This window comes from Budorcas taxicolor, chromosome 16 (assembly GCF_023091745.1).
Source record: "Budorcas taxicolor isolate Tak-1 chromosome 16, Takin1.1, whole genome shotgun sequence".
In the NCBI taxonomy this organism is placed as follows: Eukaryota; Metazoa; Chordata; class Mammalia; order Artiodactyla; family Bovidae; genus Budorcas; species Budorcas taxicolor.
In genome coordinates this window covers 35,866,603-35,887,597 of record NC_068925.1, presented here as the reverse complement: position 1 = coordinate 35,887,597, position 20,995 = coordinate 35,866,603, and the positions used below count along the sequence as shown (strand labels likewise).

At 37.5% G+C, this 20,995-nt stretch overlaps 1 protein-coding gene across 1 annotated transcript in view; it reads left to right on the top strand.

The window, feature by feature from the left end:
- EXO1 (exonuclease 1) overlaps positions 1 to 20,995 on the top strand; it is a 39,738-nt gene that overhangs the window by 2,354 nt on the left and 16,389 nt on the right. The window contains exons 2-9 of the mRNA XM_052653984.1: positions 726 to 845; positions 2,569 to 2,692; positions 5,057 to 5,194; positions 6,095 to 6,307; positions 7,753 to 7,940; positions 8,630 to 8,726; positions 15,478 to 15,703; positions 18,184 to 18,430. Of these exons, the coding sequence (XP_052509944.1) occupies positions 726 to 845; positions 2,569 to 2,692; positions 5,057 to 5,194; positions 6,095 to 6,307; positions 7,753 to 7,940; positions 8,630 to 8,726; positions 15,478 to 15,703; positions 18,184 to 18,430 (1,353 nt within the window). The remainder of the gene's footprint in view (positions 1 to 725; positions 846 to 2,568; positions 2,693 to 5,056; positions 5,195 to 6,094; positions 6,308 to 7,752; positions 7,941 to 8,629; positions 8,727 to 15,477; positions 15,704 to 18,183; positions 18,431 to 20,995) is intronic.

The window sequence follows — 20,995 nt, the reverse complement described above, 5'->3', positions numbered from 1 at the left end:
TTCTTTTCTTTTGTTGATATGATGTATCACCTTGTTTGATTTACATGTGTTGAACCATCCTTGTGACCCTGGAATGAACCTATACATAGTGATTTTAATTGTCTTGCCAGAATAAAAATCTAAATGCGATACATGATTCTTGTTTGCATCCTGCACTGGGGGAAAAGCTGTAGCAGTGCTGTGCTACAGTCACCTTATATGAGCTTGCTATATACCATCTTCTCCCAGTTCAGCATTTCATGAGCCTACCTTAGTAGTTTATCCACTGTTGTAGAATATTCATGTCAAGGAAATTGACAAATGCTACAAATCAGCCACCCCTTTCCCCAAAACTGGTTGTTGCACGTTTATTAGGTCACCACTGGTTATAACCTTACTGAGACAATTGGATAAATTTTAACATAGACTGTATAACTGTATATTAGATAATATTATATTACTATTAGGTTTCTTGGGTATAATAATGGTGTTGTTGGAGAAATCAGGTGTTCTACTATTCCTTTAACTTTTCAATTTCTCAAAGCAAAAGAAAACAGGGGTAGGGGTGGGGAGGTAAAAAGATTAGATTTAGAATAATACAATGTCAGAACTGCAGAAATGAAAAGTCTTTAATCTACACCTGAAGAAAACAAATAGCCCATAGCCCATTAAGATCCAAGGCAGGATTTGAATCCAAGTCTAAATTAGAGCTTATGTTTCTTAATTATTTTTCTTCATTTTCATAGGTATGTAGGATTTTGTATGAAATTTGTAAATATGTTACTCTCTCATGGGATCAAGCCTATCCTGGTATTTGATGGATGTACTTTACCTTCTAAAAAGGAAGTGGAAAAATCTAGAAGAGAGTAAGTGATACCTTAACGTAATTATTTAAGGTCTGACATTGTGGTCTCTATGATACAAGTTTCTCTTTTGTTTTAGTTTGTCGAGGCTTGTTTTAAACTCGTACCTAAATTGATTTCCTTAAATGTTCCATGTATGCTGGAAACGAATGTGTATTCCTCAGTTATTGAGTGGATAGTTTTATGTCTGTCCAGTAAATCAAGCTTATTGGTTGTGTTCAAATCTTACATATCCTTATTGATTTTTTGAATGTTTTTTTAAATGTGTGTCTACTTAATCCTACTTAATGAGCTTCCCTGGTAGCTCAGCTGGTAAACAATCTGCCTGCAATGGAGGAGACCCCAGTACTATTCCTGGCTCAGGAAGATCCCCTGGAAAAGGGATAGGCTACCCACTCCAGTATTCTTGGGCTTCCCTGGTGACTCAGACAGTAAAGAATCCGCCTGCAATGCAGGAGACCTGGGGTCGATCCCTGGGTTGGGAAGATCCCCTGGAGAAGGGAACAGCTACCCACTCCAGTATTCTGGCCTGGAGAATTCTATAAACAGAGGAGCCTGACTGGCTATAGTCCATGGAGTCACAAAGAGTCAGACACAACTAAGCAACTTTCACTTTACTGAATCCATCAATTACTAAGAAAAGAATGTTAAAATTTCACTATAATAGTGGAATTGTCAGTTCCCTTGTAGTTCTGTCCATTTTTTTTTCCTGCTTTGTTTGTTTTGAAGCTATTTTATCGGTAGCATTCAGGTTTAGAATTTGTTATTTTTTTTGGCATATTAGAACAATATGCACTGACTTTTTAAATTTCTGTGCTTTTTTGTTCTAAAGTCTACTATGTCTGATGTTAATACAGCCGTAACAGTTTTCTTTTGTATGTTTCTAATTTCTTTTTCTGTTGACTTTTACTATGTCATTGGTTTTGTCTTTTATGAAGAACACATCACTGTAATTTTTTTTGTCGATTCCATCAGTCTTTGTCATTTTTAAAACTGTAGCTGTATTCTTTTTACCTTGCTCTGAATTACTAATATATACCTCCCACCTTGTTTGACTTCTGGGTTGATTGTTTCTTCCACTCTTATTGTTGTCCCTTATTTCTAGCTGAAAAGTGATGTACTCTATTTTTATCCTTTTAGTACTTTTAATTGAAATTGTATCTTCCATATTTAATTCAACAGAATCTAGTATTTTTACAGTAGACTTTAAAAAGGATTTCTGTATTTTCTTTTAAGAATTTCTGCATTTTAGTGAAGCGTCTGTTCTGCTACTTTCATCTGTTCTTGTTTTTATCCTCTGTTGGTTTCTAGGAGTCATTATGCTGTACAGGAGATACCGCTGGGCTTAGCTGTTAAAGCTAGTGTGAGTCAGCCCCAAATAGAAGTAAATCTCACTGAATGGGGTTGATAATGGAAAGTTAGTTTTAATGGTATAAAAGCCTTGACTTACGTTTTCTCAAAGTGTCTTCATTACTTCACTTTCTTTTGTTATGTAGCAGTGCTGTGAGAAAGTCTGATGATTAGCTTGTGCATGTGCGCGCTGTAAATCCATGTTCTTTTTCTCTAGAAGCCCAAAAGATCTGGGTTAGCATAGTCAAGGAACAAGTGTGCACTTTCATATGAGTCAAGCATTTTTTATTCCAGAAAAAATTCTTGAATACCATTCAAGGGTATAATATTGTAATATTTGAGTCCTTTTCTCACTTTTTTTTTTTTAATCTTGCAGAAGACGACAAGCCAATCTCCTTAAGGGAAAGCAGCTTCTTCGTGAAGGGAAGGTCTCAGAAGCCAGAGAATGTTTCACACGTTCTATCAATATCACACATACTATGGCCCACAACGTAATTAAAGTGAGCTAAATAAGAAGCTAAAGTAACAGATTACAGGGTTCATTTAGGTTACTGGGAGAGCAAGCAGGTGAAGGGAGGAGGATTACTCTGGGTCTAACCTTTAGGAAAGCTGGTTGTCAGAGGAAGAAGAGAAGAATATCTAGGTAGAAGAGAGGAGTCCAGCAATTTCCAAAGAAGAAATCCTGAGGAACAAACAGCTCAGCTCTCACTTTCTAGACAAGTCACTTACATAGATAAATGTTTTCTGCAGAGACAGAAGGAATAAATTCCTAGAGGTTCAATCCCACTCCACTCTCATAATCTTCAACACTTACTCTTGAGTGTTTGTATCAGTTGAAGTCAACTGGCCAGCTCAGGAGATTTGCAGCAGATCAGTTCCACCTGACCTGCTTCTTAGAAGCTTCTTTCCTTATTACCTATTACCATAAATCTTAGTGTCAGCACACCCAAGGTCACAGCCCACACAGCCCCTTTTCAGGTCTGTGTTCAAACTATTTGATAAACAAATGGGAAGATAGATAGTTACAGAATCTGTTGGTTTCATCAGTTCAGTGTCAGGCTTGTGTTCTGTGGTGAGAGATTGTGGGGAAACAAGCGACTTGTGTTCTTTAGAGCACAATCATTCTTCAGATGGTTGATTTCTATAATTTGAAAAATTGAGTTTGCAGCTTGTATCCCCCCCCCCCCCCGAAATGTATAGCAATATTTCTTTATCCCTTATTCATACACTGATTTTTAAAAAAGATTTATTAGTGGCTATATGATTCAATATGTAGGATTACATATAGCTCAATATGCCAGCAAATTCGGAAGACTCAGCAGTGGCCACAGGACTGGAAAAGGTCAGTTTTCATTCCAATCCCAAAGAAAGGCAGTGCCAAAGAATGCTTAAACTACTGCACGATTGCACTCATCTCACATGCTAGTAAAGTAATGCTCAAAATTCTCCAAGCCAGACTTCAGCAATATGTGAACTGTGAACTTCCAGATGTTCAAGCTGGTTTTAGAAAAGGCAGAGGAACCAAAGATCAAATTGCCAACATCCACTGGATCATGGAAAAAGCAAGAGAGTTCCAGAAAAACATCTATTTCTGCTTTATTGACTATGCCAAAGCCTTTGACTGTGTGGATCACAATAAAGTGTAGAAAATTCTGAAAGAAATGGGAATACCAGGCCACCTGACCTGCCTCTTGAGAAACCTACATGCAGGTCAGGAAGCAACAGTTAGAACTGGACATGGAATAACAGACTGGTTCCAAATAGGAAAAGGAGTACGTCAAGGCTGTATGTTATCACCCTGCTTATTTAACTTCTATGCAGAGTACATCATGAGAAACACTGGGCTGGAAGAAGCACAAGCTGGAATCAAGATTGCCAGGAGAAATATCAGTAATCTCAGATATGCAGATGACACCACCCTTATGGCAGAAAGTGAAGAGGAACTAAAAAGCCTCTAGATGAAAGTGAAAGTGGAGAGTGAACAAGTTGGCTTAAAGCTCAACATTCAGAAAACGAAGATCATGGCATCTGGTCCCATCACTTCATGGGAAATAGATGGGGAAACAGTGTCAGACTTTATTTTTTGAGGCTCCCAAATCACTGCAGGTGGTGACTGCAGCCATGAAATTAAAAGACGCTTACTCCTTGGAAGGAAAGTTATGACCAACCTAGATAGTATATTGAAAAGCAGAGACATTACTTTGCCAACAAAGGTCCGTCTAGTCAAGGCTATGGTTTTTCCAGTAGTCATGTATGGATGTGAGAGTTGGACTGTGAAGAAAGCTGAGCGCTGAAGAATTGATGCTTTTGAACTGTGGTGTTGGAGAAGACTCTTGAGAGTCCCTTGGACTGCAAGGAGATCCAACCAGTCCATTCTGCAGGAGATCCAACCAGTCCATTCTGCAGGAGATCAGCCCTGGTGTTCTTTGGAAGGAATGATGCTAAAGCTGAAACTCTAGTACTTTGGCCACCTCATGAGAAGAGTTGACTCATTGGAAAAGACCCTGATGCTGGGAGGGATTGGGGGCAGGAGAAGGGGACGACAGAGGATGAGATGGCTGGATGGCATCACCAACTCGATGGATGTGAGTCTGAGTGAACTCTGGGAGTTGGTGATGGACAGGGAGGCCTGGCGTGCTGCAATTCATGGGGTCGCAGAGTCGAACACGACTGAGCAACTGAACTGATAGTTCAATATTTAGGACTAAAACTAGAAACCTGTACTTCAAAGGAAATGACTTCCAAAAATAATACTAGCATGTATTCAATACATGGTTGAGGCTGGTGATAAATGGGTTTGACACAGGAAGTTGTTCAGTGCTTTCCAGATGCTGTTCTTGAGACTGACTCATCCTTTCTCACAGGCTGCTCGGTCTCAGGGAGTAGATTGTCTTGTGGCTCCATATGAAGCGGATGCACAGCTGGCCTATCTTAACAAGGCTGGCATTGTACAAGCTGTAATTACGGAGGACTCTGATCTTCTTGCTTTTGGCTGTAAAAAGGTACCTAACGTAAATAAAGGAGCTGAAGTTTTTTTATCTTATATAATACCTGTAACTAATATCTACTTATGGTGTTAATAATAATTTTATTTAAAATGGGAAGAAAGGTTTTGCTGCTTGACATTTGTATAATCTGAATGATTCTTCAGATTAAGCCCTTAAAGTTAGTTGTTTTCTCTAAATTCCATAGTGGAATGTAGCCTTATTTTTTAATAATGATTACTTATGTGGTTTATAGTTCTCAATTAGATTAGGTAAATAAGCTAACTTATCTACTAATGAGATGCTTTGCAGTTTTTTAGAATTAAGTATAAAACTATTTAATGGAAATTTTTATTATGATATTAAGATATAAAACTATAGGGTGATCTCATTTTTGTTAATATCTATGTTATTTATATTATCTATTTTATAAATGATGAGAAGGATCTGTGAAAAGGTTGATGCTGGGTAATGGTGATAGATAAGACATTTGGGGCAATTTCTGTTTTCTTCCTGAATTTCTGTTTTCCAAATTTTCTACAAGTAACATGTATTACTTTAAGACTAGGCAAAGGGTTACTTTAATATGTAAAAGTGAAAGGTAAGGAGAAGATGCTTTTTGTAAGAATTGCCCTTTGACATGATAACCCTGTAGTGCAGGTAGGAAGTAGGTGCAGAAAGGGCCTTCTTTACACCAGAGGCAAAACGATTGAGTACTGGCATATGACATTGTCCAGCCATGGCCTGTGTTTCAATTTAACTTATTTGCAAATTTCACAATAACTACCTGGCCTACGTATCTGTCTGCTCAGTTATGATAAAGAACAGGAAAGATTTCTTAGAAATACTACAGTGGATTAGATGATGAAAAATAAAAATGACTCTTACAGGTGTTCACAGTTTCCCTTCCTCTTGAAGGTTATTTTAAAAATGGACCAGTTTGGAAATGGACTAGAAGTTGATCAGGCTCGTCTGGGAATGTGCAAACAGCTTGGGGATGTGTTCACAGAAGAGAAGTTCCGTTACATGTGCATTCTTTCAGGCTGTGACTATCTTTCATCACTGCGTGGGATTGGATTAGCCAAGGCCTGCAAACTACTAAGACTAGCCAACAATCCAGATATTTTAAAGGTAAGAGTGATTTACCAACTGTTGTGTTCAGTTTCTAAGCAATTCTTAAATAATAGATGAATCAATCAGAATATGGATCTTAAATATTATATTATATCCATAACCAATATTGTGTCATTGAAAGGCGAAATGATTAAAACACTACAGCTTTGCTTTTGGCAGCAGATGAATCCTGTTTTCAGCAGTTGACAAAAAATTAGTAGTAGTTCTTTTGGAAATGAAGACTAATATAAAGAAACTTCAGAATAAGATATTCTAGGGTTGAATTAATGCTAAAATGCATGATTTTTTGATTTCTGTCCTATTACTCTGTAGTAATGATTCTCAAAGTTTTTGGTCTCACAGGATCCCTTTACACTCTTAAAAACTCTTTATGAGAATTATTTTTGTTTATATGGGTTATAGCTATTGGAATTTACTGAGTCAGAAATTGAAGAATTTTAATGTTTATTAATTCACTTAAAATTACCAATAGTTAATTCATTGCATTTTGACATAGATATCATATTTTTATGAGAAGTAGTTGTCTTCTAAAGCAAATGAAAGTTATGAGAGGAATTGCACATGTATGTAAATCCCTTTAACATGGCTTAATAAAATACAGCCAGATTCTTACTTCTTCATACAATTTGAGGAAGTGTCATGTATTTTCTAGAGAAACTCTGAGACCTCATTACATCACTGCTGTATAAATTCTCTGATGTCTTTTCCTTAAAAAATGAAGTAGATTATTCCTACCCTCACCGTACCTTGGGTAGTTCTCTTAAGCCCTTAGAGTTTGCAGAGCAGAATTTTCGAGATTATAAAATGTGAGGGCCAAGGGTGGTGTACTGAAGTAGAGAGGTCTCAAGGTTGGGAGATGGTAGCAGATTTTGAAATAGAGCAACATGTACTAACTAGCCTGTGACTTCAGGATCACTTCAGTTCTCTGGGTCTTCTGTTCTTCCTCTCTTCCAGCTTTAATCATCCATGACTCTAATAGAAGTTAAAATGTTGACTTCTTTTTTGAAACATAATCTAAAAATATTTGTGGTTTTTTTTTTTTTTAAATTCTCAACTAATTGTGTGTTTTGTTTTTTGCTTTCTGGATGAAAGAGACTTTGAAGGGGAAGAACATATCTTTGAATTTTAAGTCATGACGTGTTTACTGGTTGAGGTTTTTAATGTAGCTGTATGGTGGCCTAGACGGGTGGGTTGGGGTGAATGGGAGAAAGGTCCAAGAAGGAGGAACTATGTATACATGTGGTGATTCACTTCATTGTACAGCAGAAACTAACACAACATTGTGAAGCAATTATACTCCCCCCCTAAAAAAAAGCAATTGATTTTTCTATCCCTCCTCATCCTACTCTAATGTAAAGTGATGGATCTTGAGAATAATACTTCCCCTATTCTTTATCTTCAGGTATTAAATAACTCATAAATATATTTATACTCATTATTAGGTCATCAGGAAAATTGGACATTATCTCAAGATGAACATAACAGTACCAGAAGATTACATCAAAGGATTTATTCGGGCCAACAATACCTTCCTCTATCAGCTAGTTTTTGATCCCATCGAAAGGAAACTCATCCCTCTGAATGCCTATGAAGATGATGTTGATCCCAAAACACTAAGCTATGCTGGGCAGTATCCTTTCTGAACCAGAATGGTAGAACTTTGCACTCCTTCCATATCTTTGTGGTGGTATTTTTAGCTAGACTTTCAGTCAAAAGCTGGCAGATTGTTTTTGGCTTTCTTTTTTTTTTTTAATAGTGGAATCTTTATTTTGTTAAATTTAATTATCATGCAAGTTAAAAATTTAGAGTAACTATTTATTTATAAACCTGAAGCCCATCCATAACTTGTTAATTACTTAGATTGATTTGACAGAAACATGTAGTCAGTCACTTAAGGTACATACTCCAGAGGTGGCCCTGAAGAGAACCACTCATGGTGAGCAAGCTCAATTGTTCAGGAAGAACACTCTGGTCATCTGAGTATACCAGTTGAGGTTGCTCTCCGCAGAGCCACTGGCCACACACATACAGGGTGATGTGGCGCTGTGAGTCACCTGGGTAATGGCAGGGCTTTCCTCTCCATCTCCCTTGGCAGGGAGTAAGTGATGCCCTGGGACTTTGCTTCAGAAAATTGCCAGCTCCTGCTGTGACTAGTAAACTATCACGTGGTTTCAGTGAAGCCAAATGTGGAAAGTAGGGTCCACTGAAGTCATAAACCCAAAGGTTTTCTCTGACAATAGACCACACTTTGCTGTCTTAATACAGTATTGTTTGTTTGGTTGTTAGTAAAATTGTTTTTCCTTAATCTTACCAACCTAGATATGTTGATGATTCCATAGCTCTTCAAATAGCACTTGGGAATAAAGATATAAATACTCTCGAGCAGATTGATGACTACAATCCAGACACTGCCATGGTAACATATTAAAGACTTCTTTCTAAAAGCATGTTTTGTTATTGCTTAGGAACTAAGACTAAAGGCAAATCTTCACGTAGTAAACATCTTTTAAACATTTCTACATCCAAGCACCGTACAGAGTGTTGATTGAAAACAACTCAATTCTAGAGAAAATATATCTCAGAACCAATGGGTATATTGGTTAATTTTCTTAAAAAGTGACCACATAATATAAGACCTTTATACTTGAACATTTTGTGTGAATATGCCAAGTGCTTAATGCCTTTTTCTCATCTCACCCAACCCCATCTCTAGCATTTGGCATTGTTGAAGACTCAAATCTAGAAATACCTCTCGGGAGTAAAAAATTTTTTTTCTCTCATTCACAGTTTAGCAGTGCTTACTGAGTACCTCTGCTGTATGTCATTCAGTCTTTTCCTATTTTCTTCTACTTTTTCCCAATAGTATGTCTATATATCTCTTGTGATGTATGCTCCCATCGTTCTCTCTTTTCTGTTCATATTTCCAGTCTCTGTTCTCTCTTGTGTTCAAATTTATTCCTTATGAGTTCTTATGAGTCTAATTGGAGAAGGAAATAGCAGCCCACTCCAGTATTCTTGCCTGGAGAATCCTATGGACAGAGGAGCCTGACAGGCTACAGTCCATGGGGTCACAAGAATTGGACATGACTTAGCAACTAAACCACCACCACCATGATTCTAATTATCTCATTTTATGCAGAAAACTTGCGCATCTTTAACAGTCTCTAATCTGTGTACCAGCCACAATAATTCTAAATGTCTCCTGTGTCTACATAAATACTTTCTTATAACCTTAAATCTATCTACAATCAAAAGCAAACTATTTCTTATCAGCTTCCTTTTATAACCTTTATTCTTTTTAACACATATTACACCATAAATTCAGAGAAGGCAGTGGCACCCTACTCCAGTAGTCTTGCCTGGAAAATCCCATGGACACAGGAGCCTGGTAGGCTGCAGTCTCTGGAGTTGCTAAGGGTTGGACACAACTGAGCGACTTCACTTTCACTTTTCACTTTCATGCATTGGAGAAGGAAATGGCAACCCACTCCAGTGTTCTTGCCTGGAGAATCTCAGGGACAGGGGAGCCTGGTGGGCTGCTGTCTATGGGGTTGCACAGAGTCGGACACAACTGAAGTGACTTAGCAGCAGCAGCATATTAACTGATTTGTAGATTATATTGCATACAAAGTTATTATAAAGTATTGACTATATTCACTCTGCTGTACATTACATCCTTGTATTTATTTTTTTTATACCTAGTCTTTTGTACCTCTTAATCTCCATCTATTTTGCTTCTCCCCCACCCCTGGCTTCTCTTTCACTGCTAAGTCATCCTACTTCTTTTTTGTCTTTCTGGTTAATACTTCTTTCTCATAGTTTCTAGTCTAATCCAGATCTTTACCTTTACTCACCATTCAGTTCTTAACTAAGCATTAATTATTATAATGAACATACTCTGGAATGTTCTGGAATATAAAGAAGAACAGAGCATAATCCTTGCTTGTAACATAGTCATTGTCTAAGGAAGAGACACGTGGTTATATACATAGAAATATGGTATGTCCTATAATAGAGATGTATTCTAGGCTCCATGGAGATAAAGGGGATGCACTTAACTCCACCTAAAAAGAGAATACCTTTTAATAATAATAACAGACATTTATTGAGCTGTTTTCTAAGTGCCATTCTAAGCACATTACACATAGTAACTTATTTACTCTGTAACAAGCTTCTGAGGGCAGTACCATTATTTCTACTTTACAGATGAGGAAACAATTAGAAATTAGGTGACTTGCCAGGTCATACATTTAATCCATAGGGAAGCTCTGATTCCAAGCCAAGCCCTCTAGTGTCTCCTAATAGAGGAGCTAGTCTGTGTCCTGGATTTACAAAGATGAGTCGGGATTTTCAAAATGGGTGAGTGGTTCGAGGCTAAAGGAATAGCATGTATGGAAGAGGATAGCATGTTAAAGGTACTCAAAGTAGTTCATTCTGGCTGGACCAAGAAAAGTCTCAGTGTTTACCAGCTAAACGAATCAGGGCACCTTGAGAAAGAAAACGAAATGAGCCTAAAGAAGATGGCCACAGAGAAACTGGTGACAAGTTGAGCATTGAGAAGAATCATTACTGTCAGCTGAAATAAGCCAAGCTTATTAAGACAGCACAAATGTATAATGGTACTAAAAAAGAACTTTATGTTCATCAGCTCAAATTATATAATCCTTATACTCAGGTTGCTGTTTCTTCTTTTCTGTTTCCCCTGTTCTGTTTCTGGAACTTCTATTTGTTAGATATTGGTTTTTCCTGGTCTTTAGATTCTGGAACTTTTCTATCTTACTCATGTCTTTGTCTTCTTTTCTTTCTGGGGGAAACTTTTTTTCTATTTTGTCTTTCAAGTTTGTGCTATCCAGTATGTTAGCCACTGACCACAGTTCAGTTCAGTTCAGTCACTCAGTCATGTCAGACTCTTGGCGACCCCGTGAATCGCAGCACGCCAGGCCTCCCTGTCCATCACCAACTCCCAGAGTTTACCCTAACCCCATGTCCATCAGGTCGGTGATGCCATCCAGCCATCTCATCCTCTATTGTCCCCTTCTCCTCCTGCCCCCAGTCCAATGAGTCAACTCTTCATATGAGGTGGCCAAAGTATTGGGGTTTCAGCTTCAACATCAGTCCTTCCAAAGAACATCCAGGGCTGATCTCCTTTAGAATGGACTGGTTGGATCTCCATGCAGTCCAAGGGACTCTCAGGAGTCTTCTCCAACACCACAGTTCAAAAGCATCAATTCTTCGGTGCTCAGCTTTCCTCACCGTCCAACTCTCACATCCATTACATGACTACTGGAAAAACCATAGCCTTGACTAGACGGACCTTTGTTGGCAAAGTATGTGGTTATTTAAATTAACATTAAATTAAATTTTAGTTCTCCGGTTGCACTGGTCACTTTTCAAGTCCTTAGTGGCTACCATGTTGGGCAGCACAGAACTTTTCTATCATTACAGAAAATCCTGATGAATATTTAGTTTTTGCTATCATTTTCATATCTAAGAACCCTTTCAATTGTGTTTTTTTTTAAGACCTTGTTTCATTTCATGAATATACTCTCCTCTTTCCCACTCCTCTCAGAAATTTTATTATAATATTAAATACATATACATTTTCTTGTACATTTTCTTCTCTCTGCATTATTTCTGTTGGCTTTGGATTTTTTTTTTCCTGTGTGTTTTGGCTTTTCTCTTTTATGGTGGAGACTTTTCTAACACCTAGCTTTTTGTCAGTTTGTTCCTATTTGGGACAGACACAGAAGCTTAAGAAGCTTTGTGTAAATGAGTGGGGCTTATAGTCTTGGGTTTTATTACTCTTGGTTGAACTGGTTAGCAATAAGCTGGCTTTGTTTTGTGAATTCTTAAACATCAGCATGTTTTCTTTGTATAGTTCTTTTTTCCAAAATGGGATCTTCCAATTTCTACTTAGCTATGTAAACATTTTAAGAGCAAGATAGGGAAAATAAATTGGGGTGGACCAGGAAGGGGTGGGTTTCCCTACTGGCTTAGTCAGTAAAGAGTGCCTGCAATGTGGGAGACCTGGGTTTGATCCCTGGGTTGGGAAGATCTCAACCCAATGGCAACCCACTCCAGTATTCCTGCCTGGAGAATCCCATGGACAGAGGAGCCTGGTGGGTACAGTCCATGGGGTGACAAAAAGTCTGACATGACTGAGTGACTAACATTCTTTTCTTTCTTTAGGAAGGGGTAGGGCTAGTCCCACCATTCAATATTTAACTTTGCATTTGATCCCTGTGTAGACAAATGGCTCTTCTCACCTTTTGAAGTTTTTATGTTACTGTTTGTGGGTTTCGAAGGTCTGGTTGCTCTGAAGGCAGATGGGTATGAATTGACCATGTTGGACAGATCAAAGATAAGGGCCCAGGAGCCATATAATCCTTTTCTCAGCCCTTCCCCTAATTGCAGCCTCCATGGTACTTGGTTCAAGTCTTTCTCTGAGTTTCTGTATGTGGAATTAACGTCATTCTTTTCCGCAGACACATGAGTTTGATCTTTCTTAAGCTAGGTTCTTTATTGTTATCTTTTTATTGAGATATAGTTGATTTATAATATATGTTTCAGGTGTACAACACAGTGATTCACAATTTTTAAGGGTTATACTTTACAGTTATAAAATAGTGTCTATATTCTCTGTATTGTACAGTATATCCTTGTAGCTTTTTTACACCTAATAGTTTGTACTTCTTAATCTCCTACCCCTATCTTACCCCTCCCTCCTTGGGCTAGGTTCTTTAAATTTTTCTGTCTATACTCTTGTTTTCACTATGGTTTGGAAGTCACAGATATCTCCTAATTTTTCTGCAGATGGAGTTTGTATTTGTTTCTTCCTATTGGTTTGGGCGTGATTGTTTTCTTATTGAATTATTATTGACATATTGGTTTCAAGTATAAACATAGTGATTCAGTATTTATATACATTAATAAATTATCATGATCAATCTAATTACCATCTTTCATCATACAGAGTTATTATATTTTTATAATTTGGCCATGCCAGCATGAGGAATCTTGGTTTTCTGATCAGGATCAAACCCATGCCTCCTGCATTGGAAGCAGAGTCTTAACTACTGGACCATGAGGGAAGTTCCACAATATTATTGACTGTACAGCCCTCCATATCCGTGGGCATCTGCGGATTCAACCAACCGCAGATCCAATTAGATTGAATCCTTGGATCCAGAATCCATGGATGTGGAGGGCTGATAGTACTACTCCATTTTATGTAAGGGAGTTGAACATCATGGATTTTGATCTCTGAAGGGATCCTATAACCAATCCCCTACGGCCACTAAGGGATGACTGTATTCTCTGTGCTGTACATTACAGCTGTGTGACTTATTTACCTTATAATTGTAAGTTTCTAGACTAAGGGGACTGAAAAGTCTTTATTCTGCTGTCTTCTTTACACATTTGAATTACTGATATTAATATAATTTCATCAAGAATGATTCTCAAGTTTCTCCTTTGTCTCAGAAACTCAAAAATAATTGGTTGTATTGCAAATGTTCAGCTATCATTGGGAATGTTATGGATCACTAAGATGGCCATCCTTCGTGAGACCAAATCCTTATCAGATCTTTTATTTCATGAGGACATTTCTTTCAGAACCACTAATTGTATGTCAAACTAATTATTATTATTTATCTAAAATGTATTCTTCCCAATCAGATTTTCTACTCCCCTATTTCTCTCTCTGTTTTTTAATGAAACCATCAGTGAGATCTAATGCCATGGCATATACTGCTTAAGCTGTTTTTATTATACCTTTTTTCTCAATGATTCTAAGTTAATTGTTGATTCTTATTCATTCTTAAAATATATTATGAATAATGTCACCTTATTTTTAATTTATTTTTATATTTAATCCTTTCTTTAATTGAAAGATTAGATTCCAAATTCGAGTGGGACTTTTGTCACGCGGAATTCACACCCTTAGTACCAGCATTTTTTATACCATTGTTAGTTTTCCCCTTTGCCTCTTCTGCTCTATTAGAGTATCATTGACACCCTTTAAGCAGTTCATTGTCATCTAAAATATATTTATTGTGAATAACTTGTATTAGCATTAAAAATGATTATTTACCAATCTTTACCGTCAATAAGCTCTTTCTCAGAGAAAGTTTTATGCATGACTTAGTGTAGACCAAAGTAGCTTTCTGTTTAATACATAGATATTGTTCACTAATACTTGCCTATTTAATACATAGATATTGTCCACTAAAAAAGAAGCTATTGTTTTGTAAATAAGATTGTTTCCATTTGAGCTCATCCAAGTTCTAAAGATAGGATAGTTGATTAAATATGTAATTTTATGGTTTTGATTTTCAGATCCTTTGTAAAGGGTATGTCAGTAACTAGAGGCTTATTTGCTAAATGATTATTAACTAAATATTTTATATTGAAATATTATTCACATTTTAAAAGTATTTTTTTTCTGGTCATACTTCTTCAAGTGTAGTTTTATTTCTTGCACTACTCATCTTAGGAAGGTATATTTTTTATTTCTTAAAAATGATCTAACAAGTTTGCTTGACCCTCATTAGGGGAAAAACAGACCTAGGAATACAAGACACCTATAATGAAAAGTATAGGACTAGAGTCGGACACGACTGAGCGACTTCACTTTCACTTTCATGCATTGGAGAAGGAAATGGCAACCCACTCCAGTGTTCTTGCCTGGAGAATCCCAGGGACGGGGGAGCCTGGTGGGCAGCCATCTATGGGGTTGCACAGAGTCAGACATGACTGAAGCGACTTAGCAGCAGCAGCAGCATAGGACTAGCAAACAAGCTTCCCAGGAGGCTCAATGGTAAAGAATTCACCTGCAATGCAGGAGATGTGGGTTTGATACCCTGAGTCAGCAAGATGCCCTGGAGAAGGAAATAGCAACGCACTCCAGTATTGTTCCCTGGGAAATTCCATGGACAGAGGAGCCTGTCAGGCTACAGTCCATGGGGTTGCAAAAGAGTCGGACATGACTTAGCAACTCAACAACAGCAAATAGGACTAGCAAAGTAGAAAGTGTTATTAGAGGATGGATATTTCATCAAAAGCAGTTCAAAGGAGTAATTTAATTATTTGCTTATAATTTATGTTGATACAGAGGGAAATGATTTAACTATTTTTCTTCTTTAACCTTTTTCTTTCTACCACTTTAGCTTGCCCGATCAAGAAGTCATAGTTGGACTGACAGAGCATGTCAAAAATCATCTAATATTAATAGCATTTGGCATAGGAATTATTGCCCTAGACGTGAACTGGATATTGTTTCAGATACTACAAAGGTGAAGGAAAATCCAAGTACTGTGGGCATTAAACAAGTGATTAGTACTAAAGGGTTAAATCTTCCAAGGAAGTCATCCATTGTAAAAAGACCAAGAAGTGGTATGTATTTTGTTTTTGTGAAATACTAGTGAGAACTGGTCACATTTTAGAAGTCTTTGTTAAATCTAAGGTCGTTAATATTTTTTTCCTGTTTCTTTTAGAAGTTTAATAGTTTTAGTTCTTACATTTAGGCCTTTGATCCGTTTTGAATTAATTTTTTATATGGTGTGAGGTAAGGATCAAGGTTCACTTTTTTTTGTATATGGCAATTAAGTTGTTCTAACACCATTTGTTTAAGAGATTATCCTTTTTCCATTCAATTGTCTTTGGCACGTGTGTGGACAGTCAGTTGACCATATATGTGTAGGTCTCTTTCTGGGCTCTCTTATTCTGTACCATTGGTCTCCTCCTACTTTATGCCAGAAAAACTGTCCTGATTACTGTACCTTTATAGTCAGTCTTGAAATCAGGTAATGTAAGTCCCTAAGTTTGTTCTTCTTTTGGAAAGTTGTTTTGACTATTTTGTGTTCTTTGCATTTCCATACAGATTGAATCAACTTGTCAATTTCTTAAAAAAAAAAAAGAAGAGCCTGCTAAGGTTTTGATTGGGATTTAGTTAAATCTATAGATTATTTTCCCAGGTGGTGCTAGTGGTAAAGAACCCAGCTGCCAGTGCAGGAGACTTAGTAAGAGACTCAATTTCGATCCCTGGGATGGGAAGATCCCCTGGAGGAGACCATGGCAATCTGCTTCAGTATTCTTGCCTGGAGAATCCCTTGGACACAGGCGCCTGGCAGACTACAGTCCACAGGGTCAAAGAGTCAGACACAACTGAAGCAACTTGACACATGCATGGATTATTTTGTGGAGAAAGTCTTCTTTAGTTTAAGCCTTCAGAAATGCTTTGTAGTTTTTAGTGTACAGGTCTTGCACATATGTTGTCAAATTTATGCCTATATTTCAGGTTTTTGATGCTGTTATAAATGATATTTTTAACTGCAATTTTTGGTTCATTGTTAGTATATAGAAATACACTTGACTTTTGTATATTAATCTTGTGTTTTGAACCTTACTAAAATCACATATTAGTTCTAGTGGAAATCTAGAGCTGTGTAGTAGAGACAGACCTCCTTTCAGACCAATAGTCACCAATTGTCTGGCTATTCAACTTGCTGCAAATTCTTGTAACTAGTATATAATAACTTTTGCTCTGCATTGTCCACTATGATAATATGAGACACTGAAGTGTCTTGATCAATTCAGGATATATTAAATCTATAAATTTCTCCAAATAGATAGTCTAACAACATTATAATAAAAAGAAAATGAGGTTAGCATAGTGTAACTTCTTGGTGAAGGCTTTTCTGGGGATCCTACAATTTTTTTTTTCCTTCTAAAGAACATACAGTTTCCTGCATAATAAACATATTTTGGTTTATACAAGTTTGCTGACCTGTAGGTATTTTTTTTAACCTGTACATTTTTGAATTTGCGATGTCACCTTGTCTCTAGTATTTAGGCACCCTCCACTGCTCTACCCACGTCTTAATCATGAGCATTTACTCCCATGTGAGTGGAAGCTGTTTAGACTGAGAAGTAGTTGGATTAACTTTAAGTACATTAATGCTATGTCTATGTGCTTGCCTATTTCAGCTTTACCACTTTTACATTATTTAGTCTTATGATTTATTCTTATACCATTAGATTGTTACAACAATCTTCTAGAACTTGATAGCTGTGTAATGAGGGTCAGAGCTAGAGTACAAATTACTTTCCACTACAAGACAATCAAATATACCTCAAAACCATCTCAGTGATGGTGTATATATATATTAAGTATAGCACCTGGTTTTAATGAAACATTCTTTTAAACCAAACATAGATTAATCATAGGTTTAATTTTTTTTTCTTCCCGTGGTGGCTCAGCTGGTAAAGAGTCCACCTGCAATGCAGGAGATTCTGGTTTGATTCTTCAGTCAGGAAGATCCAGTGGAGAAAGGGATAAGATACCCACTCCAGTATTCTTGGGCTTCCCTGATGGCTCAGGTGGTAAAGAATCCACCTGCAATGTGGGAGACCTGAGTTCAGTCCCTGGGTTGGGAAGATCCTCTGGAGAAGGGAACAGCTACCCACTCCAGTATTCTGGCCTGGAGAATTCCATGGACTATATATAGTCCATGGGGTCACAAAGATTTGGACACAACTGAGTGGCTTTCACTTCACTTAATTTTTTTTTTTGCATTCAAAATTAGACCCTTTTTTTTACATTCAAATAGTATATAATGAGTGTAGAGCCTTGCAGAATTGATTGTATCCTGAAATTCATACAAATAATTGACTTTAAATCATAGTTAATTTTGAAACAGTAAAACAGCCAAGGGAATTTTCTTTTAAATTATTGTTTTATTTCCTTTTCTGAAGCACAATCAAAAAAAAAAAGACTTCATCTTTAGGGCAATAGAACATAGGCTGTGAAACTGAGACCAAATCTCTAACTAGTCATGAAATAAAAATTTACAAATAATTTCATTTTTATTTAGAAGAGCTATCAGAAGATGATATGATGGATCAATATTCTACTTCCTTTACAAAGAAGATCAAGAAAAATAGTTGTGAAGGTAATAAGTCATTGAACTCTTCTGAACTATTTATGCCTGACCTGGTAGATGGAACTACTATTAAAAAAAGCTTAAGCACACCACCTACGACAAGAAACAAATTTGCAACGTTTTTACAGAGAAAAAATGAAGAAAGTGGTGCAGTTGTGGTTCCAGGCACCAGAAGCAGGTATTGTTACATCTATAGAATGTTGTATGTCTATTAGATTATATACTCTGTTGGTGTTTATTTTCATTGTTATGAATAGCATTGAATCTAATGAAACAGGTGAGGACTTGGCTTAATCCAGTTTATCATGTATTGCCTTAGTTCCACTTGGACTTCTGTTACTTTTGTTATCTCTTGATACAGAACTAAAATAAGAATTGTAGACCTTATTGCATTTTGCATTGGAATACCCTTTGTTACTTTGCCAGGGGGCAGGGAGGATCCACCTTGTTTTTCTATTTTTTTAGTTTGTCTAAGAGTTATATATAATTTCACAAAGTACTTTTATAAATCTATTTAAATACAGATGACTATGAAATTCTCTTATTAATTGATAATCTGATATAATACTAGATGCTGGGTTACAGAAATGAGAGATATAGTTTTTGCTCTTGAGAAACAAATAGTTTTTCCTAGTTGAAAAAATAGGTCAGTAACAAAATCATTCCATACTGTGTGGTAAGTACAGTGACAAAATCACGCATAAAGTGTTTTGAAGGCATCTAATGCTGAGACACAACTGAGCGACTGAACTGAACTGAACTGAATGCTGAGACAGTGGTCGGGAAGGGGCGCATGTAAGGTGCTCTTACCTACGTTTAAATGATTCGTGGGTGAAGCAGATAAAGAATGGAGCCAGGTATTTTACCAGCAGACTCATGTAGCTTGGACAGAGGTATGGAGGTGAGCAGCAGTGTGGAGCATGGGTGCAACTCTTTGCTGTTGATCACTGCTATTTTTACTTCTACCACAACGTAAATTGGAAAAAGAATGAAAAAGGAGCAGGAAGGTAGATGATGAAGGAGGAGAAATAAGGAAGCCAGTTCATAAAAGGCTTGTGGGCCAACCTAAGGAACTTTGAGTCTTTAAGGGTGATAGGAAACATTTAGAAGGTTTTAATCAGGAGAGGGTTATGATTTGATTCCTAGTTTAAGTAGACCAATGGTCCCCAATCTTTTTGGCACCAGGGATCAGTTTCTTGAAAGACAGTTTTTCCATGAACTGGATGAGGAGATAGTTTCAAGATGATTCAAGTACATTGCATTTATTGTGCACTTTATTTCTACTATTATAACATTGTGATTATATAATGAAATAATTATACAATTCACCATAATGCAGAATGGGTGCATTCTGGGAGAGTGCACTCAGTGGGAGCCTCGAGCTTGTTTTCCTGCAACTAGATGGTCCCACCTGGGGGTGGTGGGAGACAGTGACACCTGAAGCATGTTGCTTATGTCCTGTCTACTCCATAACCTCGTTTTGGTTGCTGTCACTGCAGAAAACCCTGCTTCACAGAGTTAGGATGTTGGAAATGGAAGCCAACTTTTTAGTGTTTTTGTGGCGATCTCAGGCTATTCCGCCTTGACTTAAATCCAAAACGTATGGAGGTTTGAAGTTGTCTCAAACATACTTTTATGGCCACCATCATTTACGATCTCAAGCAGGTGATCCCCTTCTAGCATGGACAAAGTCTGTTCACCTGGCTTGTTCACAAATGGGTCGCGGATCCATTGTTTCCCAGTCCAGGGGTATTTCGTGGTAGGGGAGTGATGCTCAAACTCTTTTGAAAACTGAGACAGGTGATCATGCATCCAGCTGGGAAAAAGAAGGCTCTGGCTCAGTCTCTTTCAAAATCTCTGCTACTGTTTGAAATGTCAAAAATCCCAGTGTTCACTTGTCGCCCCCATAATTCCAGTCTGGCTTTGAATGCAGCCACTGTATCTGCTGACTTGAACACAGTTGTTCTCCCCTGAAGTGACAGACGGATTTCGCTGAGCAGGTTGAATATGTCACACAAGCAAGTTTTGTAACACCTTCTGTTTCTCTGAGATGCGCTAACAGTGGTGACTGTTTTTCTAAAAGAAATTTCTGGAGTGACTCTCATAACTCAAAAACTCTAGCCAGTGATCTACCTTTAGAAAACCACCTCACTTCTGTGTATAAGAGATGACGTGTGTCCATCTCCTCACAGAGTTGTGCAAGTAGACTTGAATTAAAGGTGTGTACTTTAATGTGATTATTTTAATCATATCCTGCAAAACGTTAAGTTCAGGTGATATTTTTCAGCTAGCCAGCATTTCTCTGTGGATGACACAGTACACAGACTCAGGTTCAGAAATGAGCTTTTTGACCCATGTAGTGGAACCAGAAAGCTGTCCAGTCATGGCAGCCGCTCCGTCTGTGCATTTCTGAACACAAAATGACCAGTTTTCCTGATACATAATCAGTCAGAGACTTGAATAGTTTTGCAACTGTGGTGTTGATTGCCAACAGACGTGCACATAACATTTCCTCATGCACATCCTCCTGAAAACCAGATCACACAAAAACAAGCACTGTTGTCTTGTCAACCTGGATTGTGTACCACGGTGACTCATTAATCCTCTCTAACAATTATGCCTCAATATCCTCTGCTGTTTCATCAGTTTGTCTAGTTATGGTGCTAGCCAAAAGAGCAACCTGTGCCACCTTTTGAATTGAAGCCTCTCCTAAAAGTTCCTGACAGATGTCCTTAGTGGGATC